The 16,410-nt window shown below is 46.8% G+C and overlaps 1 protein-coding gene across 10 annotated transcripts in view; it reads right to left on the bottom strand.

Moving 5' to 3' along the window:
- GATA1 (GATA binding protein 1) overlaps positions 1-16,410 on the bottom strand; it is a 45,038-nt gene that overhangs the window by 9,704 nt on the left and 18,924 nt on the right. For 7 of the 10 annotated variants that reach the window (XM_084836172.1, XM_084836170.1, XM_084836168.1 and 4 more), the window contains 4 exons: positions 9,370-9,582; positions 7,056-7,475; positions 5,024-5,169; positions 1,436-1,561 (listed from right to left, as the gene is read on the bottom strand). In XM_084836172.1, the coding sequence (XP_084692298.1) occupies positions 1,436-1,561; positions 5,024-5,169; positions 7,056-7,475; positions 9,370-9,541 (864 nt within the window). In that variant the 5' untranslated portion in view covers positions 9,542-9,582. The remainder of the gene's footprint in view (positions 1-1,435; positions 1,562-5,023; positions 5,170-7,055; positions 7,476-9,369; positions 9,583-16,410) is intronic. The other 3 variants (XM_084836175.1, XM_084836173.1, XM_084836174.1) reach the window with 1 other exon arrangement.

A 16,410-nucleotide genomic window follows, 5' to 3' on the forward strand; every position in this document is an offset into this window, starting at 1 on the left:
GATGAATCACAGGTTGGAATTAAGATTGCCAGGAGAATTATCAACAACCTCCGATACGCAGACGATACCACCCTAATGGCAGAAAGCAAAGAGGATCTAAAGAGCCTCTTGTTGAGGGTGAAAGAGGAGAGTGCAAAAGCTGGTTTAAAACTCAACGTTCAAAAAACTAAGATCATGGCATCTGGCCCCATCACTACCTGGCATATAGAAGGGGAAGAAATGGAAGCAGACAGATTTTATTTTCTTGGGCTCCAAGATCACCGCAGACGGTGACTGTAGCCATGAAATTAAAAGACGCTTGCTCCTTGGGAGGAAAGCTATGGCAAACCTAGACAGCATAGTAAGAAGCAGAGACATCACCTTGCCGACAAAGGTCCGTATAGTCAAAGCTATGGTTTTCCCAGGAGTAATGTATGGCTGTGAGAGCTGGCCTATAAGGAAGGCTGAGCGCTGAAGAACTGATGCTTTCGAACTGTGGTGCTGGAGAAGACTGCAGGGAGGTCAAATCTTAACTTAACGACTGAACGACAAGATTATGACTTAACGACTGAACGACAAGATTTGAGGCTGGGGGCTTCCTGTTTCAAAGCTCACGCAGTCTAAACTGCAGGACTGTAACAGGCCTTGTGGCCATGCATGTCTGCCCTGTATCAGACAGCTTCACAGCATACCAAACGTTTTAATTCTGAAGATGTTAGCAATGGTGTGTACAACGATGACAGAAATGGATTTTCTCAGTTCTAGAGAAACGCTCACCTTGAAGCGAGTTGTCAACAATTCTTTGGGTGGGGCATGAGATGCCACCGGGTTAGGCACCCAATGTGGAGAGGACTTGCTTGGTGCCCTTACTCACTTGGCATAAAGCCAACATAACGCTTTCCCTCTGCTAAATGGTGTATGGAATGACCAAACCAAAGAGGAGGCTTGCATGAGATGATGGTGAGAGGGTGGCCGCTTTATGCATTACTGAGAAAGAGGAAATGCGTCACCCAACATGAGGGCAAAAGGGGATGCTGATTTGCGTAAAATTTGCATCTGCTAATTTATAGCTAGATATGCAAATTGAGAAATTATTTACTATAATTTAAATGTCTCACCAGAGTGGGGAAGATGTTGACCTGGTGACCGGCTCACTCTGCTCTCCAGGTGCTAACTGTAGATGGGCAACTTCGAGGCCCCTCCCTGCTCTTCCTTCTTATGGTTCTTTGACTTTAAACCGGACTTAGATTGGACACAAGGGACTGTCCTCTGATAGCTCATCAAATAGAGGATTGTCCTCTCTGTAAAGCAGGACACCTGGCCACCCCGGTGCCCCTAAGCCCTGGACCCCTTTCCCCAAGACATTCCAGACCCTGTTTTCCTGGAAACAATCACATTCACACAGATGCCCCTGTCCCGCTCACTCACCCACCATCCCGCTACTGCCTCTGCTTACATTGTGGAGCTTGAAATAGAGACCGCAGGCGTTGCATACGGGTTCTCCATTTGCGTTGCGGCGCCAGAGGGTGGTGGTTGTCGTTTGGCAGTTACTGCACTGGGTTCCAGCTCGCTTGCTGACAATCTGCATTATTGAATACGAGAATGATTAATTATAGACATTGATCATTTCTGCAGTTACATGAGAGGGCTGTAGACAAGGGAAGTACAGACGAACCTATTGTGCAGGGTCCCAAGCTCAGAAGGGCATCACATGGGCAGGGTTTGCACTCCCTCAGAGAGGAAGTGAATGCAAATAGCATCCCAGGCCCAGATGTTCCTGCTTCCAACCCTAAAAACAGAAAGCGCTTTGCAATTGTGAATTAATTCATCTTTATCACAATGCTGTAACAGGAGTAGGTCATTATTCCCATTTTACAGGCTGGGAAAATTGAGGGCTGGGAAAATTGAGTGTTCTGAGAGACTTGTCTAAGACCAACCAGTGATTTTATTGTTGAGCTAAAAGTCAAACCCATGTCTTCCAGGGGTCCAAGCCCAAATTATTCACTCACCCACAGGATTGTCTATGCCACTCCCCCCCCCTTTTTTTTACTAGCCCTTCTCCTGTGACTGTAAGAGCAGCCTGACACACAGAAAGTAAGCAACACAACTTTTCCATGATTTTATCTCCATGTCAAGGAAAGCTTCAGTTGTTTGCTTTCTGTGTGTCACAGGAGCACATCTGCATGTTAACTACAACCACTTAAAAGACTTTACATTTAAATATTTTAAAACTGAAAAGAACAAATAGTAAAAAAAAAAAGAACAATCATGAATCAAATACTGTCACCATACCTCAAAAAGGATATTGTAGAATTGGAAAATGTGCAGAAAAGGGCAACCAAAATGATCAAGGGGCTGGGGGAATTCCCTTATGTGGAAAGATTATAATGTCTAGGACAGTTTAACTTAGGAAAAAGGCAAGTACAGGGAGACATGAAAGAAGTCTACAAAATTTATGTAGGGATGTCAGAGAATTGACATCTGCCTGGCGGCGGCGGCTCCAGCAGTGGTTCGGCGGCAGCAGCAGCCGGTCTTCCGACTGGCTGCCACCGCCGCCATTTCCAGTAAAAAAAAAAAAAAAACGTGATAGGCTATGTAAAGATTTATGCAGCCATCACGGCTAGATTTTTTAAAAATACCATGATAGGCTACGTAAATGTTTACGTAACCTATCACGGCTGAGTAAAAACAAACAAACGCATGTACGCAAATGGCGGCGCCCATGGGCGCCGCCATTTGCGTTCCTTATTTTGGCACGTCTAGTCTACGTGAACATTTACGTAGACTACGGCGAAAATAAGGGGAACGCAAATAGCGTAGCGTCTACGCTATTTGCGTTCCCCTTATTTTCGCCGTAGTCTACGTAAATGTTTACGTAGACTAGATGTGCCAAAATAAGGAACGCAAATGGCGGCGCCCATGGGCGCCGCCATTTGCATACGTGCGGTTTTTTTTTTTTACTCAGCCGTGATAGGTTACGTAAACATTTACGTAGCCTATCACGGCTGACTGCAGGGACGCAAACGGCGGCGCCTATGGCCGCCGCCATTTGCAGACCCGGCCGGCCAGGATTCGTGGCGGGAGGGACGGGGCGCCTCCCCCCCGGCCAGAATTTCAGGGGGGAGGGCGAAGCGCCACCCCCCCGCCAGAATTTCAGGGGGAGGGACAGAGCGCCTCCCCCCCACCGCGAATCAATTTTGTCATAAGGTAAGTGACTTTCATACATCCCTAATTATGACAAATGCCCTTGACAAACCAGACAGTAACATGACTACATTTATCACACCCCATGGGAGATTTTGTTTTCAGGGCTTGCCACTTAGGATCACAAGTGCTCCTGAGATTTTTCAAGGGAAGATGTCAGAACACTCCAGAGACATAAAAGAAGTCATTGTCTGCATGGATGATATCCTAATACATGTCATATCAGTGGAAAGCCATGACAAAATGCTGGCCATATCTTGAATTGGATCCATAAATCCAGACTCAAGCCAAACTAGGAGAAATGTGTTTTTCATCAAGGTGAAATAGTGTTCTTGGGAACAAGAAATAACACAGCATGGGACTAAGTCATGCCCAAAGAAGCTACATGCCACCAGAGAGCTGAAAACACTAAGTAACATTACAGAACTGAGATGCTTTCTGGGGATGATGGGCTCCTTTAGCCAGTATTTGCAGGATACCTCTACAGAGGCACAACCACTAAATCCACAACACCCTGATTTTAAGGACCGCTTTTACAAAGACAAAGGACAAGATTTCCAATCTTAAAAGTTTTATGATGCCAACAAGCCTACAATGGTGAATGCTAATGCAAGTGACTATGGACCAGTAGCTATGCTAAAACAACTGCATGGTTCAAAGTGGATGCCAGCTCCATTCTGCTCTAGAACTCTTATGGAAGCAGAAAAACAGGATATACATAGAAAAGACATGGCCAAATCCAGCTGCTGCATAAGGAAAATATGGACATATTCTATTGAGAGAATGAACATGGAATACGTAACAGAAACTGACAACATCTTCTTCCTGAAAAGGTACAATCACCAAATGCCCGAGAAGGATCCAAAAACCCAAGTTCATTTCCTGATACTCTTCCAGAGCCATCTTGTAAGGCTGATGGTGGTGTTACAACTCAGATTGTCACTTGCTCTGGATGAGTTATTCGGAAATCTTCAAGATTTAGAGATGCATGTGACTGAATATCTGAACTACTACTGTGCTGATATATTTGTTTCTGTAAACAAAAGGGTGGGGGATATGTGTGGATAGTTTCATTATATAGTTCAGTCACCAGGTGGCACTGCAGTTAATTGGATCTGGGTGGAGTCAGGAGTTTTCTGCTGCTGTTCTGTTCTTGTTGGAGAGAGACAATAAAGTTCCTGCCCAGTTTCTGGAGTGGTGGGTCCTCTAAACCTTCCGTGACAGTACCAGATTGTTTTGGTACCTGTTCTTCAGGATCAGCAGTCTTGGCACCACTGATTCTGTCCCCGCTACCACTGCCACCATTTCCCAATGCCAACACCCACGTTTGTTATGATCTGATGTAATTTATCATATGACGGGTTAGAATTGGTACAGACCCTTTTATTTTGCTTAGGAATACTATTGATTCTGAATTTTCTTTTGCATTGAGGTGACTTAATTTGAAATCTTTTCGTGGCTTTCAGGATTGTCCTGCCAAGATACTGAGAAAATGTGGATTATTCCATTTGAAAAGGAGGAGTTAATAAAAAGTTCTGGAGATAGCCAAGATGAATAAACTGACTACATCAAGAGGAGAAATGCACTTTATTCTGTAGTTTCTATAATGGGATGTATTGTATATTGGAACAAACATTGTGATTTTGTTACACTGAATAGAACAGTCTTTCTGTAATAAAACTTTTAGAAATATATACTAATTTATTATCATTTCCCCTCCTCTCCCTGACAACTTGGTGAAGTTTTTTTTTTTACAGCTACAGCCATCTACTTTAAGGAGGGACTTGTGAGGGACAGCAAAGTAGGGATCCCTGATCTGATGGGAAGGGGGAAGACTTACCAGGCGTTTCTTGGGCCGGATGAGAGGCCGGTTTTGACCATTCATCTTGTGGTAGAGCCCGCAAGCGTTGCAGAGATAGTGGCCAGTGCCATCCCTTCGCCACAGGGGTGTGGCTGTGGCACCACAGTTCACACACTCGCGTGCCTCTGAGAGAACAGATGGAGACAGAAAGTCAAGCAAGAAGGAGCAGAATAGCTCCTTCATGTCTTCAGGAAAGCTCTGAAAAAGACCCATCTGTTTTGGCTGGCCTTCCCGTAATGTTCAGACTCCTGGTTTTATTGGTCAATTTTGTTTTTAGTGATAATCTGTTTTTTATGGATTTTTGTTGTATCCACTGTGTGTGGGGCGGGAGGCGTTAATCTTGTACACTGCCTTGAGAGGGTTCCACCCATGGACTAAAATGAATTCTAAACAAACAAACAAGTAAGGTGAGGGGCCTTTCACCTCTAGGAAATGCTGCCATCATCTCTTGACGCAGTGCTGGACTGGAGACGACTAATTAACGAAGAAGCAAGAAAGCAGGCAGGACCTAATTAATTTGTGCAATGGCTCATCAGAGCCTGGGAAGTGGAATATTTATTCATTTGCATATGGGACAAAGGAGGGCAATCTTTGCATGGTTAAGATACAGTGCTAGAGCTTACGTTCAGTTAGGACTCAGCCTCTGACTTGTAAGCACAACCAGGAACCTATACATTCAGCTTCAGAACCTGTTTTCTGTGGCAGACCCCAGTTCTGAAGCAGGCAATGTTGGAATAAGAGTGCCACTGAGCACATGCAGAGTCCACTTACAGTGTGAGGCAGGGACACATCACACAGATCTGGAACTGAAGGACTCTGAAGTTCACAGGGAATTAATTTCTAGCAACCTCGGCCCCTGGCGCTCACACGTTTTATACATTTGCTTCTGGATGCTGCTACTCTCAAAGTCAGGTTAGACACAACCTTTGCCTTTTGGTTGCCTCTGCAAAATTGCTTCATGGCTGGTCAGCTCTCACAGTGCATCAGTAACATAAAAGTGCTGATATAAGGGTTCTTTTAAAAATTGTACATCACCTCGAGCACTCATTGAGCACAGAGATGATTAAAAATATTCTCAATAAATAAACAGGTACTTCCCACACAAGCACACTTTTATCAAGAGTAGTAATATGGGAAATATCATTTGGATGATCCACATGATTGGCACAATTACTTAAAAAAAAAGTATATAGCAAATATTCGCACAATAGCACATAAATGAAAAGGTGTTGGGTTGGTGCAGGGGTGGGGAACCTCAGGCCCTTGGGCCAAATCCAGCCCTCCAGGGTTCCCCAGTAGGCCACACCTCCTTCCCCTGGCCCCACCCCCTTTCCCCTGACCACTGATCGTTGGGTGGTTGCCCGGCTTTTTCTCCTGTTCTAAAAGGTTGAAATGCCTCTCTTAAGAAGTAGTTACTGGCAGCAAAGGCTTTAGGGAGCAATCCTATGTCCCTTAGAAAATGTCTGGGGGACCCAGGATTTTTTGGGTTTCCTAGCTCTGTGCTCAAAGACAGGCCTCCAAACTCGGAGCCAGGAACCCACACTCCCCTGCCCTTCCCCCTCGTAGCTGATACAAAAAGAACCATGCTGGCTGGCTCTCAATGCTCAGTAAACACAGCACGGAGATGGGGAAAAGGGGGTGTTCCTGGGGGAGGGGAGGGTTGGGGAGGAGACCGGGGCAGCATTCCCATGACCTTTCCCATGGCTGCCCCAGCCTCCTTCCCTCCCTCTCCCCGAAGCCTCCGCTAGACGGGCAAAATCACCCATCTAGCTAAAATGCAGACAGGCAGGTGCAAGGCACATTTTTGCATACTTGCTGACATTAAAAAAACAAAAACTCCCTGCCAGTAGAAAGCCAGCAGAGCAACCCAAAGGATGGAGTCAAAAATTCTTCCTAAAGTGTTAGGTTTTCTATTTACGGGGGATTTTTTAATGCAGGGGGGGATTTCAAAATGGTATCCCCCACCCGCCGTCTAAAGTGGTACAGTCCATTCCACTGCCTCATTTCACACCTGGTACCCAGCAGAAGATCTCACCAGTGGGGGAGAGCTGTGTTGCCCCCCGTATTTTGGGGGAGTATCCAGCTGTCAGGGGACTCCCAGACGGCGGGAAGTATCCATATTCCTGCCCCATCGCATAAGGGCTATGGGCTGCTCCAGTCGAAGTCCCCAGTGGCAGCAGTTCAGTGTGAGTGGGGCTCATCCGTTCCGTCTTCAACATCTCCAGGTATCTGGGGCTGCCCTTGCTGTCGTCGGGGGTGAGGTCCTTGGGCGAGGGAGGGGCTTGGAGGGTCTGATACGAGGATGCTGCCGAGGTGTAGATCGGGAGTCCGGCATGGGGTTTCCCAGAGGCGCTGGAGGCCCATGCGGCTGTGCTATACGGGTGCCCGTCCACCCACTGCAAACCATTGAGGATAGGATACAATTGCCGCACTGTTAGCGAAGGGGAGAAATTTTTAAAAAGCCATTAGTTGTGTGTGGTGGTGTAGTGTATGGAGGTGGAAGTGCTCAGGGTAGTGAGCCTACACCAGAGGTGTGAAACCGCCGCCACCCCTGGCCCGCGGGCCTAATCCAGAACTTCCTGGGGTTCCTCCACGGGGTGAGGCTTGGCCTCCAAGCCCCACTACCTGGAGGGAATCCCACTGTTATCTGAGATATGTTTTTGCAGGCACACTGAAATACAATTATACAAAACTGAAATACTTGAGGCCTGATTCAGTTGCGCTCTGCATCCTTCCCACCTCCTCGTACGCTCACTGGTCAGTGTGAGGGAGTTTCTTGCCGCTGAGCCTTCCTCTCTCTGTCCTCTCATGCATGTCTAACTGTGCATGTAAGGCAGCGGTGGCCCAAAACGTTTTGCTGCCTGAGGCAAAGGACAAGATGGTGCTGTGTCCCGTTCCATGCACAAAAGACTGGCAGTTGAATCTTACTTCAACACTGACAATGGGACAGCATCTTCCACTGCACCTGAAGGCAGCAGGCTCACTTAGGAGGCACAGGACAGGCTGCATGCCACACAGGCCTCTCCTTCAGTACCCTGCTGCCAACTCCCAACATCTGCCGCCTGAGGCGACTGCTTCACTCTGCCTAATGGTAGGGCCAGCCCTGGTGTAAAGCTGTGATGACTGGAGTGGGCCTTAGTTGCCCGTGCAAACATATATAAATAATGGCAACCCCCCTAGCTGATTGAAGTGCTACAGCCTATTCCGCCACCTCATTTTCCTTTGTGGGTTGACCAGGACCTTTTTTCCAATGAAGAGAGAGAGAGAGACACCAGTGATTCACTGCGATTTGCTCAATACTATATGCTAATAGCAAACTCATTCTCTGCGTGCTAGTCCGTATGTAGCCAAACTCACACCATCCACACATGAGAGGGAGGTATCAGAAGGCTTGGGAGAACCCCGAGAGTTTGCAGAAGTGCAAACAACTTTAGGGTCGGGGGGACGATGACAAAATAACCCAATCATGATTGAGCATGCTCAATGACCACAGAATGCTGAGTGTCAGGGGGGGCGGGAATCAGGGAGGAGCTGGGGGTGGAATGGAGTATCATGGAAAAGGGCATGGCTGGCTGGCACCCTGAATAGGAGCACTCCACATTGCAACTCTTTTCTGCCAGTCCCACTTGTACTTCAATATTTGCAATGTGAAAACAGCAATACCAGTGTAAGCTAAGAAACTGACAATGATGAAGCTACAGAGAGGCAGTAGAGCAGGGGTGAGGAACCTCAGCACTGGGGGACACATCCGCCCCCTTCCCCTGGCCCCACCCCATTCCCCCGTTAGTTGGTTTCCTGACATCTGTGCAGTTTTTCCCCCATTCTAAAGGGTTGAAATGCCTCTCCTAAAGTTTAGTTACTGGCAGTAGTAGCTTTAAGATAAAATATGCTGGTATTTTTGATCCCGCCCCTTTTGCCTTCAGCCCCGCCCACCACTGGAATGCAGCCCCTGAGAGCTTCCCTGAAACTGAATTCAGCCCTCGAGCTGAAAGAGGTTCCCCACCCTCCAGTAGAGCAAGAGTCTAGAACACTGTGGTAACAAACGATGGCTTCTACCAGCAGAGGGTTTAGTCCCTGAACCAGTTTTCAGTGCCAGGACTCAGATTTATAGAAAAAATGCCTTTGAGAATGTGCAGAGTGTCTTTGCCATATACCTCCCATCCACATACCCATCCGTGATTAAAAAGTTGGGTATCTGGAAGAGGGTATAACTCCCAGACCTTCGTTTTAAAAAAGAGAGATTGGGACCAACTACCAGAAGCTGCAGCATCAGTGGCCTCAGTGTGGTCAAGGCACAGCCTCTCCTGCAATCACTGCATACATACCTGGAGAGTGTCTGTAGGATTCAGGCATGCGAGAGAAATACGTGGGCACAGCTCCAGAATCAACACCCTCCGAATCACCAAAGAAGAGGTCAGAGTCATTGTTTGCTTGCAAATGGGAAGGTTCCAAGTAATGGGGGGCAGGGTCTTGACCCCCCACAGTGGAGTAATCCATTGTTCACTCTTATTTAGAATTTTCTTTTCCTTAGATAAAACCTACAAGGATAAGAAAGAGGGGGTCACATGAGAGGAGGTCACATGAGATGGGGTACTGGGAGTCCAAATTTCTGGGTCTGGGAAGCAAATGAATGTATTATGTTCCTGGAACCTAGTGGTTAGAGGGGAACGGGGGTGATAGGAATCAGAACTCATGGGTTATATTTATAAACATAAGAAAACTTGTGGTTATCAAGGCTTTTGTCTTCCATTCCAAAACGCTCTACAGAGCGGAAAGACCTCATACAATGGGGTAAAGATTCATTTGTCCCTCTAGCCAAGCGGCATCTATACTTCCTTGAGTATAAAGCAGACCATTTCTCTCTAGATCAGAGATTTTCAAAATGTCTGTCTTCAGGGAACATTCACCACCACCACCACCACCACCATCACATTTATTTATTTAGATGTTGACTCATTTGCTGAAGAACCCCTGTGACTCTGCCATGGAGGAGGAACAGATGTACATGGCAGAAGATTCTGGGGGCAGACAGCGTGAGGAGCCCTCCCCACTTCCAACCCCCACATTGATCCCCAAACAGAACTATGGGTTATCACCTATTCCCTCCTATTCTCTGGAGCAGCCTTCACCAGCCTGGCACCCTCCAGATGTGTTGGACCGCGGTTCCCAGCCCCAGCATGGCTGCCTGGGGGTTTGGGGAGTTGTGGTCCAACACATGGTGGGGGGGGCAGGTTGGTGAAGGCTGCTCTGGAGGGTGTCACAAACCATTGACAAGTTCATGACAGGCAGAAATTGAACAGATGAAGCTTGCCACACAGCTGCTAAGAGGCATAGGAGTGCTGTCCGTGAAAATGCAGCAACTCGGAACAGCTTGCTACCTTCCCACACCTGGCCTTGTGCAGCTTTAAGCAACCTGTCAAGCAATCTTCTCTCCCTGCCTGTAGCTCTGAAATCAAATCACCTTAAACAAGATCCCCACCCCCCACCCGAGAAGATTCTGGGGGCATGTCTAGAGTGCGCACTCAGTCCACGCTGAGTGGTATTGGTGAGCGGTTTCTCAGGGGCACGGTGTTCTCCATGACTCATCTTCTCATTAAGAAACCCCTGATAAATATCCCTCCAAGCAACCCCAGGTGCTCCAGAACGCAGTCTGAAAACCACTGCTCTCAATCAAACCCAAAGAAGAGATATTAATGGATAGTTAACTGCTTCTCCCTCTTACAGCACCAAACAGGAATATCCCCATCTCCAAACCAGATAGTATTAAAAACAAATCAAGGGAAAGGGTAAGATCATAACTGTAATAAATACTGCTCTGCCAAATGCGAAAAATCTTGGCATATGTTGAGGCCCTCTGATTGTTTTTCTACCATTAAGCTGGTCCGGGATTGAGAAATGAAGGGTGGAATATACAGTGCCAGAAATTGGAGAAAAAAAGAAGGAGGATGGTTACATTGGGGGGGGGGGTAGGATGATTAGGCCCAATCCAATTATACCTGCCTGAAAATCCCTCCCCATCCCATCCCATCCCACTTTAAACACTGGGTATAGAGATGTTTCAAATACATAAAGAGCTGGGCCTAGATGTGTATCTGTATAGCCCCTATCAGAATCAGATAGTTGCAGTAGTACTAATAATCTGTTTAGGCCGATTTTAGTCTTCCCCAGTTCCTTGCCAGATAGCTGACTGGCATTATTCTGAGTGGATGCAGCATGCCCGTAAGGGGGCCGTGTGTCCTACTTTACAGAGGACAGTCCTCTGCTTGAAGGTCTGTCCAGTCTAACTCTGGTTTAAAGATAAAGAAACCTAAGAAGGGTGAGTGAGGGCCTTGAAGCTGCCCATCTACAGTCAGTCTGCTGTCTGACTGGTCACGGTCTTCCCCACTATGGTGAGATACGCTGTATTTCTATTGAAATTATAGCAATAATTTCTACATTTTAATCTATACATATATATTAACATATGCACATTTTATACAAAGCTGTGTCCTCTTTTGTCCTCCTTTTGGGGGGATGCATACGCAGGCAGCTTAAGTACATCATCTGCCACTCTGCAGGGTTAAAATGCCAGACTGCCCCTATTCTAATTCCTACCATCAAAACATCATGCGATGCACATTGCACGCAACAAGGTATTTCCCATGAGATTAAACGAAAACAATTGTGTAATAAACGTCACATGCAGACTTTCTGGCTGTTAGGCTGTTGGCAACAGCACACAGTTAAACTATGGAATTCACTACCACAAGACGTAGCGATGGGCACCAATTTGGACGGCTTTAAAAGGGGGTTAGACAAATTCCTGGAGGAGAAGGCTATCAATGGCTACCATTCCTGATCCAGAAGGCTATCAATGGCTACTAGTTCAGTATCGGAGGCAGTATGCCTATGTAGACCAGTTGCTGGGGATCATGGGCAGGAGGGTGCTGTTGCACTCGTGTCTTGCTTGTGGGTTTTCCATGAACAGCTGGTTGGCCACTGTGTGAACAGAATGCTGGACCAGATGGACCCCTAGTCTGATCCAGCAGGGCTCTTCTTATGTTCTTAAGGCACTGGGGGGACAGACAGGTTTAATGGGAAGTGAGGCGTGGCAGCACTGCAAGGGCTCCGTACATTTGCTTCATATGCCTGAGGGGAGCAGAGAAATCCAGGGCCTGCTGGACAGACCCCCTTCGTAGTAACAGAGTGAACTCAGCAACCTAAGATTCACCCTCTTTCCTCTATCACTTTCTCTGATCAGCCTCTCTTTCTCAGAACTGACATGCTCACTCTGGGGCCTACTTTCGTCTCTGATATCATCTGCTAGATCTGATAATGGCCCAGAGAGTGGGGCCTTCTGCACCAAGTTTGTGTGTGGTGTTTTACATGTGTGAGTTTGTTTATCATGTGTGTCCCACTGAATATATTCAGTATAATACACGGAAGACAGCATGTATAATACATGGAAGAAAGCCTGCCCTACCTCAAGGTTTTTGTGAGGATAAAATGGGGAAAGGCAGAATATTATATATATATCATACTCACTAGTTGCTCATGCCCCATGGTGGCTGCTACCTATTTTCCCCTATATTGCCCCTGGGGGGAAAAGGTACGTTATCATGCACCATTGTTCCCAAGGCCATTTGTGGCCCCTCGACTGCTGGTAAGTGTCCTGACCAGCGAAGCCATAGCCAGTGATGTAGCGAGGTAATTTTAGACAGTGGATATAATGGTCTTTCCAGGGGGCCCTTTAGTCAGCCATGTGTATTACTTCAGTTGTGAAGAATACAACGAACATTTCTCCCCACTACCACTCCATGCTTTAGGGCTGCCTCGACATGCCTGATTTGTTCTAAGAAAATGACAAAAAATGTTTACCAACACTGATGAAGCATGTGCAGTTTCACATTTTAAATGCATGTAAATCCTAGCACCCCCATGACTACAAGAATAAGTGAGAGCCAGTGTGGTATAGTGGTTAGAGTGCTGGGCTAGGACTCGGGAAATCCAAGTTCTGGTCCCCACTCAGCCATGAAGCTCACTGGGTGATTTTGAGCCAGTCACTGACTTTCACCCTAGCCTACCACACAGGGTTGTCGTGAGGATAAAATGGAGAGGAGGATGACTATGTAAGCCGCCTTGGGTTCCTTGCAAGAGGAAAGAAAGGCAGGATAGAAACGTAATTGTAAATAAATAATATGGAGTTTGCCAGCCCAGGTGCTGCTGGTTTGCTGCTGCCCTGGCATCTGCTGTTTCCTGGGTGGTCTTTTGGGGACCTCCAGTGCTGCAGGACCCTGGACTTTGGTCCCAAGGTCCAGCCCTTGTGGCACCACTGGCCATAACTTGAGAGTGCTTCCAGAGAGAGGCATCCTAGCTTAACCAATCCAAAGGCAGTGTGGCTACTGCATCTTTCCTTCCTTAACAGATTTTATGTGGCAAGAAAAAAAGAGGACAGAAGCAATGGGAAAACACAGGAGGGTTAGAAAGGGAAGTTGACATCATCTCCCTCCACCCCACCACCAAAATTCCATGAATGAGATAGGGCGATTGCATGATAAAAGCTTATTTGGGAAGCACCCTCAGTTTAAGGCAGCTTCCTACATTCCTGAAGCTAGTGACCCATCTGAAACCAGTTTTTGAACTGAAAAGCAGAAGCAGTATTTCTCTTTCTCAGCAGTAGCCTTTAAAACCTTCCTAAATTAAAAGCGTCATCTGGAACCACCCTGAGTTTTAAAGCGACTAAAAAGAAGACCATTTTCCAGCATTTGGATCGCCCTGTACATTAATGTAAGTAAAGAAACATGCCCATGTGAAAGTCTTTCTCCCCTCCCCAAAAGCGAACCCCCGCCCCGTGCGTGGATGACTGAGGCTCTGGGAAAGACGTTGGGGGCATTCAACTCAGTGCTTCTACTATGTGTGGCATTGCATTTCTATTTGAATCATAACAACTAGTTCTAAATCTGAATCTATAAAAAAATAGCATATGCTAATGTAGTGCAAATTTGGCTTCTCTTTTGTCCCCTTTTTTGGTGATGCATTTCCTCTTTCTTAGAAGCATATATGTGGCCAACCTAAATTTGACACTTAAAGTTCCTTTGAGATTTTCTCATGCTACGTGTGTGTATGTGTGTGTGCATGGACGCGTGCATCTATGAAGGTAGCTCATGGGGCAAAAAAGCAGCATACAGGCATTTTCAGAACAAATGCACATTCTATCCAGATACGTTTGCAATAGATAACAAGAGGTTGAGAGGTCTTGCACCAGCCCTGGTGCCTCCTTCTCACCACCACCGTTGTCTGAGCCAGAGCAAGAAGCAGGTGAACAAGCAGGTTGCAATGGTGAAGAGGAGAAGCAACTCCAAGGGACTCTTGCCAGTAGGCCCCTGCTGCGGTGTGGGCCCTTGGCAGATGCCCACCCATGCCTGCCCTTGACACTGGCCCTGGGCCTAGTTCTCATTGAGGTATCAAACTGGTGCCATTAAAGTTTGCAGATGGGTGCTCATGTGACTGAATGTTCCTCCTCACAAAAAGAACAAAACAATCCTTCAAAATGGAAGACTAGTATGTCAGGGATAAGGCCTGGCTAGAACCAGCATGGTGGTGGTGGTGGTGAAGCTAGTGTTTTAGACTTGGCCTATCAAGAGGTGGGTTCATATCCCTGCTCAGCTGTGAAGCCCACTAGACGTGCTTCCAAGCAAGACTTTTATCCTGCAATCACCCTGCCTCGTTCGTGGAATTTTACAGGGGATCCAGACATCGTTGTCTTCCACTTGTAAGCTTCCCGTGTTTTCCTACCACTTCTGTCTTTTTTTTTCTTCCAACAAAAAATCCATTAAGGAGGGGAAGTTGGAATAGCTGCACAATGGCTTTTGATTGGTAATGCTAGGAGCCACCTGTTTGGAAACTCTCTAGGTGGCGTTGAGCCGATCACTACTTCACAGTCCAACTTACCTCATAGATACTTGTGAGATAGAATAACCTGAGGAAAACCCTGTGCTTGCAGCCCTGAGCACCTTGGAGGGTGTAGCTCCTATGAATCACCAAAAAAGAGGACACGCATCACCCAAAAAAGTGGGTAGTGATTTGCATAAGATTTGCATATGCTAACGTATATCTATAGATGCAAATTCAGACATCATCATCATTGCAATAGGAATACAGTACATCTCCCCCTACTGGGACAGACTGTGACCAGGTGACCTGTGTGCCTGTTTGTTCAGCCTGCTGTCCAGGTGCTAACTCTTGATGACCAACTCTTCTTATGCTTCTTTTCTTTAAAGTCAGGCTTAGACAGGAGAGCCCTTCAAATACAAGATGGTCCTCTCTAAAAAAGACATCTGGCCACGCTATGCACAGTGTAATCCCACACATGTCTACTCAGAAGTAAGTCCCATTGAGTTTAATGGGGCTTACGCCCAGCTAAATCATTATAAGATTGCAGCCTCAGTTATCAGGGTTAATAGGCACTGACCTGTCCTCCATGAATTTCTTTACTTTTTTTTTACAAAAACACATCAAAAGCCAAAACAGACATGGCACAAAAAGTCTGTGATCACAGCTCCCGACCTTTTAAAAAACAACTTTGAAGTAGCCACAGGGGCTCAGGTTTTGATGAGTGGCGTAGCTCTAGAGAAGGAGGTCTTTAACCTTCTTCCCCGCACCATTGTTCCTGATCTAAATCCCACCCTGAAGCTGCTGTTAGCCCCACTGTGGGAAAAATACAGATACCTGTATGGTGCTCCTATTTTATTTTTCCTCAGTGGGGCTAATAACAGTACTGGTTAGTGGGGGTTTTAGATCCACCACATGATACAGGGGGGAAAGGATTAAACACCCCTTCTCCAGCAGTGCCACTGCACCAGTCAAAACCTGAGCCCTGGTGGCCACAGCTTCTGCGTCACATCTGTTTTGGCGAAGATAGTGGAAATCATAACATCTTGTGGCAGTGAACTGGAAGATTTGGGGGCTTTCTCCGTTTAAGTCACACGCGCTTCTGGTCTTGTACTCCTCCACCCTTCTTTGAGAACTCACTGGGGATAGAACAGAGCAATCCCAGCTCCAAAACTCCTTCATTCTCCCCTCCCATTCCCACTGCCCTTCCAAAGCTTCTAATTCCCTGCCTGCCATTTCCTCTGGCTTCCCCTCCACCATCCTTCCCGCGGATGGCAGTTGGATCAGCTGCCAGGCTTTATCGTCCCATCTTTGCAGTGTGTTGAGGCATGGGGTACCAAGGGAAGCTTTTGAAATCAACCTTGAACAGATGCCAACTTCCGCTGAACACAGGACTGGTGACACTGCAGTCTTCTGATTCACTTCCTCCCCTTTCCACCTCTGGGGCCTTTAAAAAGGACCTCCTTGATTCTGTTCTCAGATGTGGGAGGGGAATG

This window comes from Heloderma suspectum, chromosome 2 (genome assembly GCF_057233095.1).
Source record: "Heloderma suspectum isolate Gila_16-S chromosome 2, 16-S_ref, whole genome shotgun sequence".
NCBI classification, from domain to species: domain Eukaryota; kingdom Metazoa; phylum Chordata; class Lepidosauria; order Squamata; family Helodermatidae; genus Heloderma; species Heloderma suspectum.